Genomic DNA, 15,785 nt, shown 5'->3' with positions numbered 1-15,785 from the left:
GGAGGAGATCTACATATCCGTATTGCCAAGCTTGCCTTCCACGCAAAGGAGAGTCCCATCCGGACATGGGACGAAGTCTTGAGTCTTGTATCTTCATAGTCCAATAGTCCGGCAGAAGTATATAGTCCGGCTGTCCGAGGACCCCCTAATCCAGGACTCCCTCAGTAGCCCCTGAACCAGGCTTCAATGACGATGAGTCCGGCGCGCAGATTGTCTTCGGCATTGCAAGGCGGGTTCCTCCTCCGAATACTCCGTAGAAGATTTTGAACACAAGGATCGTGTCCGGCTCTGTAAAATAAATTCCACATACCACCGTAGAGAGTATAATATTTTCACAAATCTTAATCTGCTGACAACTTTTCATAGCGTGATGTTCTGCCGTGGTCTGGTCATGACGAACCATTTTTTCCCAGCCTGCCACTGCACGTGTTGCGAGGCGGTTTTATTGGCACGTCTTGTCGAAGCAGAGATCGTGTTCCTCTTATCACGGGATTCTCATCAATACGGGTGTGGGTAACCCAATCGCGCCTATTGGTATGACTCCTCGATTTAGGCAAGGTCCAAATGGCCACGCGGAGGACGCTCGGTATTCACCCCCTTTATAAAGGGGCCAAGGCATGTCCTTTTCTTCTCGCGCTCGATCCTTCCTTACCCCACCTCGAATTCCAACACCCGAGGCTCCGGCTAAGCGCTTCGGACCTTCAATCATGTCCGGATCCAACCTTCAAGGCCGGTGGATGGCCTCCTCTGTCACAGAGGAGGACATCAAGAAGCTGAGAGAAGCCAGGTATCTGACCGCTGAAATCTCGCACAGGCCGCCTGCTCCAGGGCAGGTCATCCCTACTCCCGAATCCAACGAGAGTGTCGTATTTGTTTCCCACCTCATCCGAGGGCTAGGCTTTAGTCTTGATCCCTTTGTTAGAGGGCTTATGTTCTTCTACGGGCTCGATTTCCATGATCTGGCTCCGGATTCCATCCTTCACATCTCGTCGTTCATCGTCGTGTGCGAAGCCTTCCTCCGCGTCACCCCACACTTCGGCTTATGGCTCAAGACCTTCAATGTGCAGCCGAGGATGATCGATGGGTGACACGCAGAGTGCGGAGGTGCCATAATAAGCAAAGGCGCCGATGCTCCATGTCCGGAGGGTTCCTTCCCGGAGATGTCCAACTTATGGCAGCGGGAGTGGTTTTACATCACGGCTCCCCGAAGTACTAAGTGGGCAGCTGCCCCCGCCTTCCGTTCGGGGCCCCCGCCACAACGGGCGTCGTGGGTCAACAAGGGGCTAGACTGGGGGTCAGTTAACGACGTGCCGATACTACAGAGTCGCATCCGAGATCTCCTCGAGAGAGACGTCAGCCTTGTCAAGGTAATGCAAGTCATGCTAGTTTGTCGGGTCCTGCCATGCCAACGTTGACCTCTCCGTATGTGGGAGTTCAACCCGAAAGGACCGCGAACTATTCAGCAATTCTTCGACGTGACGCTCGAAGGGATGTATGGATTGTTCTTCGGACCACGAATAAAGTGTCCGGACACCACCGAGGATGCGGGTCTAAACTGCAATCGTCTAGATACCCAGGTAAGTAATTCTGTGGCCGAACATGATGTCTCTTTATTTATCACAACATCATTCTGAAAAGTCGCTCTTTGACCAGGACTGGATAAAAAGGCGAAGATGATCAGGTGTTCGGCTCCCCTTCCCGAAGGCTCATTGGATCCTATACTAGCCAGGATGCTTGAGTATGCACCTCACCAGGTGCCATCGGAGGAAGATAAAGGGAGGAATAAGGAAGCCGAAAGCGGGCTTCACGCATTACTCATCCGAACCGGGGGAATTAGTGACTCCACGAAGGAGGATAACCGGGGAGAAGAATCTAAAATTCCCTCTCCCCAAGGACGGAAGAGGACCGCCTCTAAAGATTTGGAAACGAGGGTTTCCAAACGAGGGAAGAAACCTTCGCCAGGGGGTCCTGCCCCGGAGGGCATCCTTATCGCACAGTGCCCGCAAGGGGATCAGCCCTCCACCGAGCTGTAAGTGAACAAGAGTACTTTTGGTAAATATATCCTGCTTCGTCTCTGAGGACAATAACCGAGACGTATGTCTTGCAATTCGGATTGTAGCCCTTCTCGACAGAGTTCGTCTTCGGGGGATCTTCTTCCGGAGATGATGGAGAGCGAAACGCCTCCCCCTGTCTCCTCGCCTCATGAGGCGGATGACCCTGAGGTGTCGTCGCGGAGAATTTCTCCTGATCCGCCAAGGCCGGAAGGTAACCCTTCGGCCACCCGAAGTCCAGAGGATTCGGCTCCTAAGGAGAGCAACAGAAAGAGTCCGGGACTGCCCGGTGCACAACCGGACGTACTGATGGGACTTCTGGAGCAAGCGACTATCTCAGAGGCGCATCGTACTTTAATGGGTACGATGGTTGAGAGGATTGCATCCGTCGAAAGTGGGTTGCATGAGGCTTTTATGATCCTGCTAAAAGGTTTTGAGCTACGCAAAGTAATATATATATATTTTTTGACGGTACCGCACACGCTAGGTGTGCCCTAATGTAGACAGTAGCCCCTGAGACTCTGGTTGCTATCCAAAGGCGGCAAACAGAGGATCGTAGTCCCAGGTAATGATCATGCTACTTTTATGTGCAGGCGGCTGAGGGTCCGGTGGCTAGCCGAACTGGTGAGTTTGCCGAACTGAAGCGGCAACTTGATGCAGCAGATGCCGACATCGTGCTTGTAAACAAGCGGCTTGACAAGGCACAGGGTATGTATTCTCCGGTGGTTAACAGATATTAAGAGGAGCATGATGCTAGTATCTATAATATGCTGTGACTGCAGATGGAGCTGCCTCCGTGGAGACCCTTCGGGCGGAGCTTGCCCAAGCCAAGGAACAAGCCAGGAGAAGTGATGCGGCCGCCCTAAAGGCGGTCGAAGAATTAAGAGCCGAACAGGCTGCTCATCGCCAGAGCGAAGATAAAATAGCCCACATGGCTGTTAAGCTGAAGGATGCCACCGACCGGTATGAGCTTCTCGAAAAGGACAATCAAGCGAAAGCGGCAGACCTGGAGAAAGCCATGGTAGCAGCCAAGGAGACCCGCTCGAAAATCAGAGCGGCGAAGGAGGAGCTTCGTCAAGCCGGAGATATCACGGCTGGGAAGCCCTTTTTGTTGCGGACGAAGTTCAAAGATCCGAAGTATGCCCCTCTGGATCAATTATGGAGTGCTGCAGAAGCGTACGTGGACTTGGCAACGAGTGCTGCTGATGCGACTAAATTTTTCAAAGATCAAAAAGATCATGAAGTGGAAAAGTTGTCTGGTCGTAGTTCAGTGCTCCAACGCGTCTGCTGCTGCTGAATGAGAAAATGGCCGAGTGGGCTGAGCTCCATAGGTTGTCCGGGCTTGCCATGAGGTCTGTCGTGGATCATCTTTGGCCGGAAGGACCAAGGCCGAATAGTTATTTTGGTTTAGTGCAACGATTCCTTGGTGTTGTGTCGCATATCGACGCTGCAAAGGGGTCGGCGTGCATAGAGGGTGCGCGGATGGCTCTTGCCCGTGTGAAGACATACTGGGCAGAGATGGAGGCCACCGCTATTGCAACCCAGAGTCCGGCCGTAGGCCAGGCATCGGCCGAGCACTATTTTCAAGAAGTCCTAGAAGGCTCAGTGCTCGAAGAGTATCATGTTCTAGTTACATGTAACCCGATTGTAAAAACAATGCTATTAGGGTTATAAAGGTTGTGTTTATACTTTTGCCTGAAAGTATTATGATGCCTCCTGTGCGGGCGTTTATGTATGTATATAACCTGAAGTTTGATGTCGTCGGCTTCAGCCCCCACGCATGTAATGCGGGGGGTGTTCGGAAAAGCGCGTATTCACACTTGATCCAACGTCTTGGTCCATTAAGGAGGTGATAGCGCGGCGAACAAGGCAATCGGACTATATTGCTTTAACACTTTCACTTAGCCATAGGAGTTTGACGGTGGGGCTACTATATAGCCCCTGGTACTTCCGCGTCTATCCGAAAACGGTGCGCGTACATACATGACCGGGAAACCGGTCCTTCGTTAATGCGGAGGAATCGCGAAGATTCCAATGAGTCATCGAGTGGTTGACCAGTCTCGCGCTGTATCATGACAGTCAGTTTTCGGCTTTCTCTATTGAGGTGCTCGTCCGGATGAACCAGAGCACAATCGCAGTAGTTCTCCCAGTGCTACCTTAGCCGATATAGCGGAACATAAGGTACCAAAACATGGGAGCCGGGCAAACCCAACTATTGACCAAAGACATGATTCGGAGCTGATGCATATAAGGCCAAACTTGCGACGCCGAACACTCCCTAAGGTATTCGGTCTTTACAACATATACCGGGCTGAGTAACGCCCTTGATAATGAACCCTGAATTTCCAGGTACGTGCATTAGTCTGGCGTGGCGAAATGCCAATAACGCCAGCATCCCTCTCGGTTATGTTTAGTATCCGGAGGGTGTAAAGCAACAAGAGACAGTAAGAAAGGTTTACACAGGGTCTTAATCTAAAAAGAAACCTTTGAGCGGGGCCCTGCTGCACGTCTGCGCCTGTGTCTCTGTTGTGCCGTATCCTGGAAGGGTGTAGCACGATTATCATCTGTAAAAGAGACAAACTCAGGTGAAAGTATTCGTGCGAAAAATTGGTTATTCTTAATAAACCATTAAAATTTAATCTAAATAAGGGCAACCCGAACTGTAGTTCATTTTTACATGCGGGAAGCCCCTAGCGCCACTTATGGGGATGTATCCATCAACCCAATCTCAGGTTTATCTGAGCTGTTACAGCCAATGTTGCGCCGGACTCGTCTAGCCATGTCCGCGGTCTTGACGACAGATCATTTATTCTGGTTGGAGAGGCCAGTCAGTGTTCGGCTGCTAAAGTCGCCACACATTCTTCCGTACGCAAGGAACACTCTGCGTTTCCGCTAACTATGATGGTGCCACGTGGACGGGGCATCTTAAGCTTAAGATAAGCATAATGCGGTACTGCGTTAAAACGAGCGAAGGCCGTTCTTCCGAGTAGTGCTTGATAGCTGCTTCGGAATGGAGCGATGTCGAAGGTTAACTTTTCACTTCGGAAGTTGTCGGGAGAACCGAATACAACCTCTAGTACTAGAGAGCCCGTGCAGCGGGCCTCTGGGCCTGGTATTACTCCTTTAAAGGTAGTATTGCTTTGGTTAATCCTTGTCGGGTTTATCCCCATTTTGCGGACTGTGTCCTGATATATCAGATTGAGACTACTGCCGCCATCCATAAGGACTCGGGTGAGATGGTATCCGTTAATTATTGGGTCTAGAACCAAGGCAGCAGATCCTCCGTGCCGGATACTATCCGGGTGATCCCTACGATCGAAAGTGATCGGGCAGGCCGACCAAGGGTTGAATTTGGGGGTGACGGGCTCCATGGCGCATACATCTCAGAGTGCGCGTTTGCTCCTCCTCTTCATTGCGTGAATCATGTTCAATGTTTTGACCTCTGGCGGGAATTTTTTCTGTCCCCCAGTATTTTGTCGGCGAGGCTCATCCTCGTCTTCACTTGGTGTCTCCCTCCCCTTGTGTTCGGCGTTTAGCTTACCGGCCTGCTTGAAAACCCAGCATTCTCTGTTGGTGTGATTCGCAGGTTTGTCGGAGGTACCATGAATCTGACATAATCTGTCTAGAATCTTGTTTAGGCTGGACAGTCCATCTCTGCTACCTTTAAATGGCTTTTTCCGTTGACCGGATCGTGAGCCCCTGAGTCCGGCGTTCACCGCCGTGTTATCTGGGCTGTCTTCATTGTTTCGATGCTTGCTTTTGTTGTGTCGTGGTTTTCCATTGCCATCCCTAACTTCGGATGTGCCTGGGTCGCTGGTGCCGCTACGGGCCAGCCAACTATCTTCGCCCGCGCAAAAGCAGGTAATAAGGCCTGTCAGGGCTGCCATTGTCCTCGGTTTTTCCTGTCCGAGGTGTCTAGCGAGCCATTCGTCCCGGACACTGTGCTTGAAAGCTGTTAAAGCTTCGGCGTCCGGGCAATCGACGATTTGATTCTTCTTAGTGAGGAATCTGTTCCAAAGCTTTCGGGCTGACTCTCCAGGCTGTTGAATTATATGACTTAAATCGTCTGCATCTGGAGGTCGGACATAGGTCCCTTGAAAATTAGCCCTAAAAGCATCCTCAAGCTCTTCCCAACTTCCAATTGAGTTTTCGGGGAGGCTCTTCAGCCAATGCCGAGCTGGTCCTTTCAACTTGAGGGGCAAGTATTTGATGGCGTGGAGATCATCTCCGCGAGCCATATGGATATGAAGTATAAAGTCCTCAATCCAGACCCCAGGGTCTGTCGTTCCGTCGTACGCCTCTATGTTCACGGGTTTGAATCCCTCTGGGAATTCGTGATCCAGCACCTCATCGGTGAAGCATAGGGGGTGCGCGGCACCCCTGTACTTGGACGTGTCATGACGTTCTGACAGTTGTAGTGTTAGGTTTTGATTCTGTGCCGGAGCACGCTTCCTAGATCCATAGATGGACCTGGTCATACCGACATCGTTAGCCGCCCTATCGCGGCCATGGGGTGGTCGATCCGGCTGATTGGCCATTTTATTTTTCGGCTGTGTGGGCTCTAAAGCCTCGTCATCGAATTCAGGCAGCAGCTTGCGCTTTGGATAGCTCTTTGTGTGGCGACTGCCACCGTACTTTTCTGCAGTGTCGAGCACTTTGTTACATCTACTGTTGAGTGTATTTTGCACGGCCTTGAGCCTTTGTTTCTGCTTCTTTAGGCTCCTCGCGGTGGCAAGAAGCCTTCTATGGAGGTTCTCTTGCTCCAAGTGCCTTTCCGAGATGATGTGTGCATCATTGTCCGGACTGTTCTCCTCTCCGGAGACAGGTTGATTAGTTTTACCCTAGGCGTCACCGTTGTCGGACGGCGGCTCCGTACTATGTTCGCCGTCCGCTGGCTCGTCTTGCTCTGTCGCTGGGTCCATGTGGTCGTTGTTTCTTCTAGAGTCGACCGGGGTGTTATTTTTGCTTGCGCTGTTGTCGCTGTTTTTGCCGAGGCGGGATTTGGAGCGGCGCCTACGCCGTCACTTTGGTTTCTTCTCGAGGGAACTATCCTTCGCTGCATCCTTCCGTTCCTCGTCGTTGTTTTCTTTGGGTGTATCCACCATATATATATATCGTGTGATGAGGTGGCAGTCCAGCGCCCTGTGGGCGGTGGTTCCTGTTCGTCTCCTGCATCGTCGTCCGTACCGTCGATGTCTTCGGAGCCGAAATCGAGCATGTCGGTTAAATCATCGACAGTGGCTACTACGTGGGTGGTGGGTGGGGAGCGAATTTCTTCGTCATCCGCATCCAACTCTAGCCGGACATAGTTCGGCCAAGGGTCTCCTGGCAAGGAGAGAGACCTTAATGAGTTTAGCACGTCACCCAGTGGTGAGTGCTGAAAGATATCCGCGGAGGAAAACTCCATGATCGGTGCCCAATCAGATTCGATTGGCACGGACGCAGACGGTTCGGAGCCCGTGGCCGGGGACGAATCCAAGTGTCCGGCAGCACAGGTCTCATAGGAAGTGAAGTCAGCATTCGGCTCTATCGCCGCTGAGTGCACGGCCTTCATGGCGGGGTCCATACACCCGTCCTCGGACGGCGCAATCTGTTCCGGATTGAGGGCCGGAGTAGTTGCAGGTGTGATCTCCCGAACACTGTCCGACGGCAGAGCTAAGTCATGCTCGTCGTGACTGTGCGGCGCACCTGACATGGGCTCGAATCCGTCGAAGATCAAGTCTCCGCGGATGTCGGCGGTATAGTTCAAGTTTCCAAACCTGACCTGATGGCCAGGAGCGTAGCTCTCGATCTGCTCCAGATGACCAAGCGAGTTGGCCCGCAGTACGAAGCCGCCGAATACGAAGATCTGTCCGGGGAGGAAAGCCTCGCCCTGGATTGCATCGTTGTTGATGATCGAAGGAGCCATCAAGCCTTTATCGCGACGGCACAGTGGAACTCTCAATGAAAGCACCAATGTCGGTGTCAAAACCGGCGGATCTCGGGTAGGGGGTCCCGAACTGTGTGTCTAAGGCGGATGGTAACAGGAGGCGGGGGACACAATGTTTACCCAGGTTCGGGCCCTCTTGATGGAGGTAATACCCTACTTCCTACTTGATTGATCTTGATGATATGAGTATTACAAGAGTTGATCTACCACGAGATCGTAGAGGCTAAACCCTAGAAGCTAGCCTATGATTATGATTGTTCTTGTCCTACGGACTAAACCCTCCGGTTTATATAGACACCGGAGGGGGCTAGGGTTACACAGAGTCGGTTACAAGGGAGGAGATCTACATATCTGTATTGCCAAGCTTGCCTTCCACGCAAAGGAGAGTCCCATCCGGACACGGGACGAAGTCTTGAGTCTTGTTCTTCATAGTCCAACAGTCCGGCAGAAGTATATAGTCCGGCTGTCCGAGGACCCCCTAATCCAAGACTCCCTCACATGGGCCGGAAGTTAAAACGGGCTGGAATTATATTGGACGGCCCAGATGACGCTACTGGGCCTAATTCGGATAGGCCATAAACGGGCCCTGGGTTAGCGGGCTGTAAATGGGCTGTAAATGGGCTATATTTGAACATGCCGTTAACAGGCTTGCCGTGGGCCGGCCCGCCACCTTTTGACCAAGTAAAACGGGCCGGCCTTTTCACAGGAATGGGCCTCTGTTGGGCCATGCCATGTGTCGACGTATCATAGGCGCTTTGGGTCCAATGTGTGGATGACATCTGTCCCAACGGTGCGCCGACACGTGTTTCCTCCAGCCAACGATGATTTTACACGTGGAAAATCCCCATTGGTCGGGGCTGTTTACGGGTTATCGGATCCAAAACCGGACCCGATAGCTTAACGGTGTTCTGTTATGATGGATGCCACGTGTCGGTCACCCTTGATGAAAGCACTTCTGTGACGCGCGATTTATCGTCATCGAACTGGACACTTCCGTGATGATAAATTTGGTAATGTCATGGAACACTTCTACGACAGCACAGGTATGACTATCTTGATTCTGTCATAAAATCGTCATGGATGTACATGCATGACAGAAAACGTGACCTACTGTGACAAACACGTATCATCACGGAAGTGTTTTTTTTTTGTAGTGAGACTATCTTGACTTGATCCTCCCCGGCACGGCGCCAGAAATTCCTTTTGATGCAGCTTGAAGCTACGTCGGTATTTCCCCAAAGAGGAAGGGATGATGCAGCACAGTGGCGGTAGGTATTTCCCTCAGTTATGAGACCAAGGTTATCGAACCAGTAGGAGAACCAAGCAACACAACGTAAACAGCCCCTGCACACAAATAACAAATACTCGCAACCCGACGTGTAAAAGGGGTTTTCAATCCCTTTCGGGTAGCGGCGCCCCAAGATAAGCAAACGGACGTGAATAAATTGTAGTAGATTGATAGATCGAACGCCAAATAAAATAAAAAAGAATAAATTGCGGCAAGGTATTTTTGTATTTTTGGTTTAATAGATCTGAAAATAAAATCAAAGGAAAAGTAGATGCAAAGGCAAATAATATGAGAAAGAGACCCGGGGGCTGTAGATTTCACTAGTGGCTTCTCTCGAGAAAAATAGCAAACGGTGGGTAAACAAATTACTATTGAGAAATTGATAGAACTTCAAATAATCATGACGATATCCAGGAAATGATCATTATATAGGCATCACGTCCAATATTAGTAGACTGACTCCCTCCTGCATCTACTACTATTACTCCACACATCGACCGCTATCCAGCATGCATCTAGTGTATTAAGTTCATGGGGAAACGGAGTAATGCGATAAGAATGATGACATGATGTAGACAATATCTATTTATGTAGAAATAGACCCCATCATTTTATCCTTAGTAGCAACGATACATATGTGTCGGTTCCCCTTCTGTCACTGGGATCAAGCACCGTAAGATCGAACTCACTACAAAGCACCTCTTCCCATTGCAAGATAAATAGATCAATTTGGCCAAACAAAACCCAAATATCGGAGAAGAAATATGAGGCTATAAGCAATCATGCATATAAGAGATCAAAGAAACTCAAATAACTTTCATGGGTATAAAAAGATAGATCTGATCATAAACTCAAAGTTCATCCGATCCCAACAAACACACCGCAAAAAGAGTTACATCATATGGATCTCCAAGAGACCATTGTATTGAGAATCAAACGAGAGAGAGGAAGCCATCTAGCTACTAACTACGGACCCGAAGGTCTACAAAGAACTACTCACGCATCATCGGAGAGGCACCAATGGAAGTGGTGAAACCCCTCCGTGATGGTGTCTAGATTGGATCTGGTGGTTCTGGACTCTACGGTGGCTGGAATTGATTTTTGTCGAATCCCCTAGGGTTTCTGGAATATTGGGGTATTTATAGAGCAAAGAGGCGGTCCAGGTGGCAGCCGAGGTGGGCATAACCCACCAGGGCGCGCCTGGGCCTCCTGGCGCGCCCTGGTGGGTTGTGCTCCCCTCGGAGCACCCCCCAGGCGCTGCCTTGGCCCATTGGGTGTCTTCTGGTCCATAAAAAATCTCCGTGAAGTTTCGTTGCATTTGGACTCCGTTTGGTATTGATTTCCTGCGATGTAAAAAAACATGCAGAAAATAGGCACTTGGCACTATGTCAATAGGTTAGTACCAAAAAATGATATAAAATGACAATAAAATGATTATAAAACATCCAAGGTTGATAATATAACAGAATGGAACAATCAAAAATTATAGATACGTTGGAGACGTATCAATGATTTACTCTTTATCATACTAACCCATCTCATGAAGTTCCGTTAAGTTTTGTGTGATTGAAGTTTTCAAGTTTTGGGTGAGATATCGATACGAGGAGAATAAGGAGTGGAAAGACCCTAAGCTTGGGGATGCCCAAGGCACCCCAAGGTAATATTCGAGGAAGACTCTAGCGCCTAAGCTTGGGGATGCCCCGGAAGGCATCCCCTCTTTCGTCTTCAAAACTATCAGTATACCTTACTCGGAGCTATATTTTTATTCGTCACATGATATGTGTTGGAGTGTATTTTCATTTTACTTGTTGTTTGAATAAAATCATTGGATCTGAAATCTTGAATGAGAGAGAGTCTCCCATGGCTAGTTAATTATTTGACTACTCATTGATCTTCACTTATATCCTTTTGAAGTAGTTTGTTGTTTACTCTCCTTCTTCACTTATATTCCATGAGTAAATGGTTGAATGAATTGAATATGATAAATCTGAAATTATATATGTTTCATATGCTTATCCCATGCGGAGTAATGACTTCACATATAAGAAGTATAGGTGGTAAAATTTATTGAAAGTTAGCAAACACAACATTGGTCACTTGAACAATTCATGAAAGAATATTGAAGGAAGAGAGATTTTTTCGCATATAAATATACTATCTTGGACATCTTCTATGATTGTGAGCCCCATTAATTATTTTCAAACTTGAGCAAATTAGTTGAAGTTGGACAAGGAAGACAGCGCAATGAGTTATGTTTGGGTATATTTGCATAGAAGTTATATTGTTATGGATCCTCTAACATGTGGTGCTTGCTTAGGATCTTTTGCTAGCCAAAATTTTGTACTAAGTAGATATACTACTTGTGCACCCAAACCCCTTAAACCCCGTTTCATGCCATGAGTGTCCACCATATCTACCTATGGATTGGATAAGATCCTTCAAGTAGTTGTCATCGGTGCAAAAGGCAATAAAAATTGCTCCTAAATATGTATGATCTTTTATTCTAAGGGAAAATAAGCGTTGTACGAACTTGTGATAGTAAAGAAATAAAAGCGACGGCCTGCATAGTAAAGGTTGCTACCACAAAGGGCAATACAACGTGACGTTACTTTGCATTAAGAGTTTGCACATCCAAAAATTAAAAGCGGATGACAACCTCTGCTTCCCTCTACCAAGGGCCTATATTTTACTTTCATGTATTTACTTTTATGCAAGAGTCAATAGTATTCCTTCTTATTTCAACCTCAATTATTCTTTAGTTGGCAAGCATCACGTGGTGGGGAAAGATCCAAGCATATATGGCCATTCCAATATATTTGATCATGAATTATTATTGTTGACAATTATCTATATGATAAGTTGGGAGGCGAAACATTAAGCCCCTATCTTTCTCTGTGTTCGACGGATGCTATTTGTTCTAAAAATATGCTTTGAGTGTTAGCAATCCTGGAAGACTATATGATAGTTGACTATGTGGAATTTGCTAAATCAAAGATCTTACATTGACCCTTCCTGAAAATAAGATGAATTGAATTGTTTGGTGACTCAGAACATAGTTTGCTAGTTTTCAAGAAACTTTATGGCCTATACTTTAACATGTGAATAGCTTGTTACTTGATCATGAGAAGTTTTATGAGATGAGCTACTGTTTATGATATATAATGATGCTATAAAAAATGTGTGGAGCTATCATTGATCAAACTTATGCACTATGCTAGCATTCACACTTCATAAATTATGCCTTTTATCATTTACCTACTCGAGGACGAGCAGGAAAGCTTGGGGATGCTAATACGTCTCCAACGTATCTATAATTTATGAAGAATTCATGCCATGTTTACAATAATTTTATATGGTTTTGGTATGATTTGATTAGAACTAACCTGGACTGACGTTGTTTTCAGCAGAACTACTGTGGTGTCGTTTTTTGTGCAGAAATAAAAGTTCTGGGAATGGGCTGAAAATTTACGGTGATTTTTTATGGACCAAAAGAGACCCCCGAAGAACAAGAGGTGGACCATAAGCTTCACAAGGAAGCCACAAGCCAAGGGGCGCGCCCACCCCCCCCCCCCCCCACCAGGGTGCGCCCCTACGGCTTGTTGCTGCCTCGTGGACCCCCTTGACATGAGACCGACGCCAAAAATTCCTATAAATACCAAAACCCCTAGAAAGAAACCTAGATCAGAAGTTCCGCCACCGCAAGCCTCTGTACCCACAAAAAATCAATCTAGGCCCTCTCTGGCACCCTGTCGGAGGGGGCCATCATCACCGAAGGCCACGGAGGAGGAATTCAGAGGGGGGCATCATCACCATGGAGGCCAAGGACCAGAGGGAACCTCTCCTCATCTAGGGGCTGGGAGGCCATGGAGGAGGAAGCACAAGGGGGAGACCCTCTCGCTCTCTCTCTCTCTGTGTGTGTCACCGGAGTGCCGCCGGGGGAACCATCGCCGTGGTGATCGTCTTCATAAACATCACCATCCTCATCACCTTCCTCATCTCTTTTAAGCGGTCCACTCTCCCGCACCCCACTGTAATCCCCTACTTGAACATGATGCTTTATTCCACATATTATGATCCAATGATGTGTTGCCATCCTATGATGTTTTGAGTAGATTTCTTTTGTCTTTTGGGTTGATTGATAATCTAGATTGGTTTGAGTTGTATGTTTTATTTTGGTGTTGTCCTATGGTGCCTTACGTGCCACGCACACGTGAAGGATTCCCGCTGTAGGGTGTTGCAATACGTTCATGATTCGCTTATAGTGGGTTGCTAGAGTGATAGAAGCTTAAACCCGAGTAAGGGGGTTGTTGCGTATGGGATAAAGGGGACTTGATACTTTAATGCTATGGTTGGGTTTTACCTTAATGATCTTTAGTAGTTGCGGATGCTTGCTAGAGTTCCAATGATAAGTGCATATGATCCAAGTAGAGAAAGTATGTTAGCTTATGCCTCTCCCTCATATAAAATTGCAATAATGACTACCAATCTTGTTAACAATTGCCTAGGATAATTCTGCACATCGATCCATCATTATTCCACACTCGCTATTTATAATATATATAATATATTTTAACTTTATGCTAACGGCACCTATTTTTATATTTTAGTTCTCCAATATCATGCAAAGCTATCCTCTTCATACCCACAACGTAGTTTTATTTTTCCTTTCTAGATGGAAGCAAACGTTCGGTGTATGTAGAGTCGTATCAGTGGCAGATAGGACTTGAGAGAATATTGATCTTACCTTTAGCTCCTTGTGGGTTCGACACTCCAGACTTATCACTTCCACCTTTGGAAATTGCTACGATGATTCCTTGCACTTGGGGATTATCAGTAACAAACCAACGACCGGTCTCATACATTCCTGTTCTTTTCATGCTCAACAGAGTGGTAACTGATCTTGTCTCCGTCTTCTCTTTAAACCACATATGTTGGAGTTGGCAGGCAATGCGGCCAAGGACAGCAAGAAGACCTGCATCATGACACGCCACCTGCTTCTCGCCACTCGCAACGACGAGGAGCTCTCCGACCTGCTTGACGGCATCACCATTGCCTGGAGTGGCGTGTTGCCCAACATCCACTCTGTGTTGTTCTCCAAGAAGGCCAACATGAGCTAGCACATCAACTTCGAACAGAATATGAGAATAATATATCTCTGCCATTTGTTTACCTTACGAGTTTTTGCTTAGCTTGGATTCTCATACCAAGAAAAGAAGTAATGGTGTTTCCCTTTTTTTTCTAAACATAAACTTTGTTTTCCATTTTTTCCCATAACGCGCATCCGCGGGCGGACCCGGTTGTCCCTTATCTATCCTCATAAATACAGATTAATTCTTCGCATCTTGTGTTGTGTAATGACATTCTTCTATTGGATCATAATGGAGAAATATCTCATTCCCATATAACATCTAGTACAATTAATACTTACAACACGACCCATATCAATTTTTCAGTGACAGTGCAGTTATACAGCACCATAGCCCACTACAAAATGAACGTAATCATGTATCTATGAGATGCCATAAGCATATTAATTCCAGTTATTATTCCCCCGCTATCAATTAATGCCATATATCGAAAGATGGTTCCCTCTTTCTGTTCACAAAAACACATCCAAGGCAAGGCAAAGCATAGCCCAGTGAAAATAGGGCAAAAAAGCAAGGCAAAGCTATTCTAACATAGCTAAAAAAATTTGGGGGGCAACTACAGATGGTTCCCTTTTTTATGTAATGTTTATGCCAAATGGAGCCCAATAATATGTCCCCCGGATAAAGGTCTCGTGCCTATGATGGATCCTGTTCACTTCCTACTCAGCCACTCAGGTGTTTTGTAGTTTGTTCAGAATTAAGACAAATTTCATGTGCATTTTTTATGGTATTAAACATTTTTCAACATTACGCATACATTTTTATGAAAATGTCACAAACACATTTTTGAAACAAGTGAGCTCTAAAAATGTAAGTTACATTTTTTTAGAATTATGCGAAATGTTTTAATGCATGTAGAATTTTTTTAAACATCTGGTATTTTATTAATTTCACACAAAAAATCATACAAATGATTAGCATTTTTCTAAACATGTTTTAAAAAATAGAATGCAGGACTAACATTTTTTAAGATTCTACGCAGAGTATATTTCTATATATATATATGTATGTGTAAAAAAAATTCCTTATCTAACATGGATACTAAATTTGTTCCCTTTGTAACATTTCCATTCATTTTGACCACTAACGGTGTTAAATGACACATGAGAAGACGATTTTACCCCTCATGCAACTCATGACTAATATTATTCACATATTAAACAACAGTAAATTTTTCTGTTGTTCAATGCAAATTTGGGCAAAACCTCCCCTGTAAACATGCAAAAATACATATCATAGATTTAAATTATTTGACAATTTAGTTCAAAAATTGGGCAGAACCTTCCCTGTAATTTGATGCATATTCCGATCACACAATTCACATATACATATTTTTCAATAACCATATTCAGATTTGCACGTAAATATCT

The 15,785-nt window shown here is 46.6% G+C and overlaps 1 protein-coding gene across 1 annotated transcript in view; it reads left to right on the top strand.

The window, feature by feature from the left end:
* Window positions 1-14,385, top strand: part of LOC123497716 (uncharacterized) — a 55,316-nt gene extending 40,931 nt beyond the window's left edge. The window contains exon 2 of the mRNA XM_045234424.1: window positions 14,213-14,385. Within this exon, the coding sequence (XP_045090359.1) occupies window positions 14,213-14,385 (173 nt within the window). The remainder of the gene's footprint in view (window positions 1-14,212) is intronic.
* The last annotated feature ends 1,400 nt before the right edge of the window (window positions 14,386-15,785 follow it).

Source organism: Aegilops tauschii, chromosome 3, assembly GCF_002575655.3.
Source record: "Aegilops tauschii subsp. strangulata cultivar AL8/78 chromosome 3, Aet v6.0, whole genome shotgun sequence".
Taxonomy (NCBI): domain Eukaryota; kingdom Viridiplantae; phylum Streptophyta; class Magnoliopsida; order Poales; family Poaceae; genus Aegilops; species Aegilops tauschii.
The sequence above is the reverse complement of the archived record's forward strand: the minus strand, read 5'-3'. Positions and strand labels throughout refer to the sequence as shown.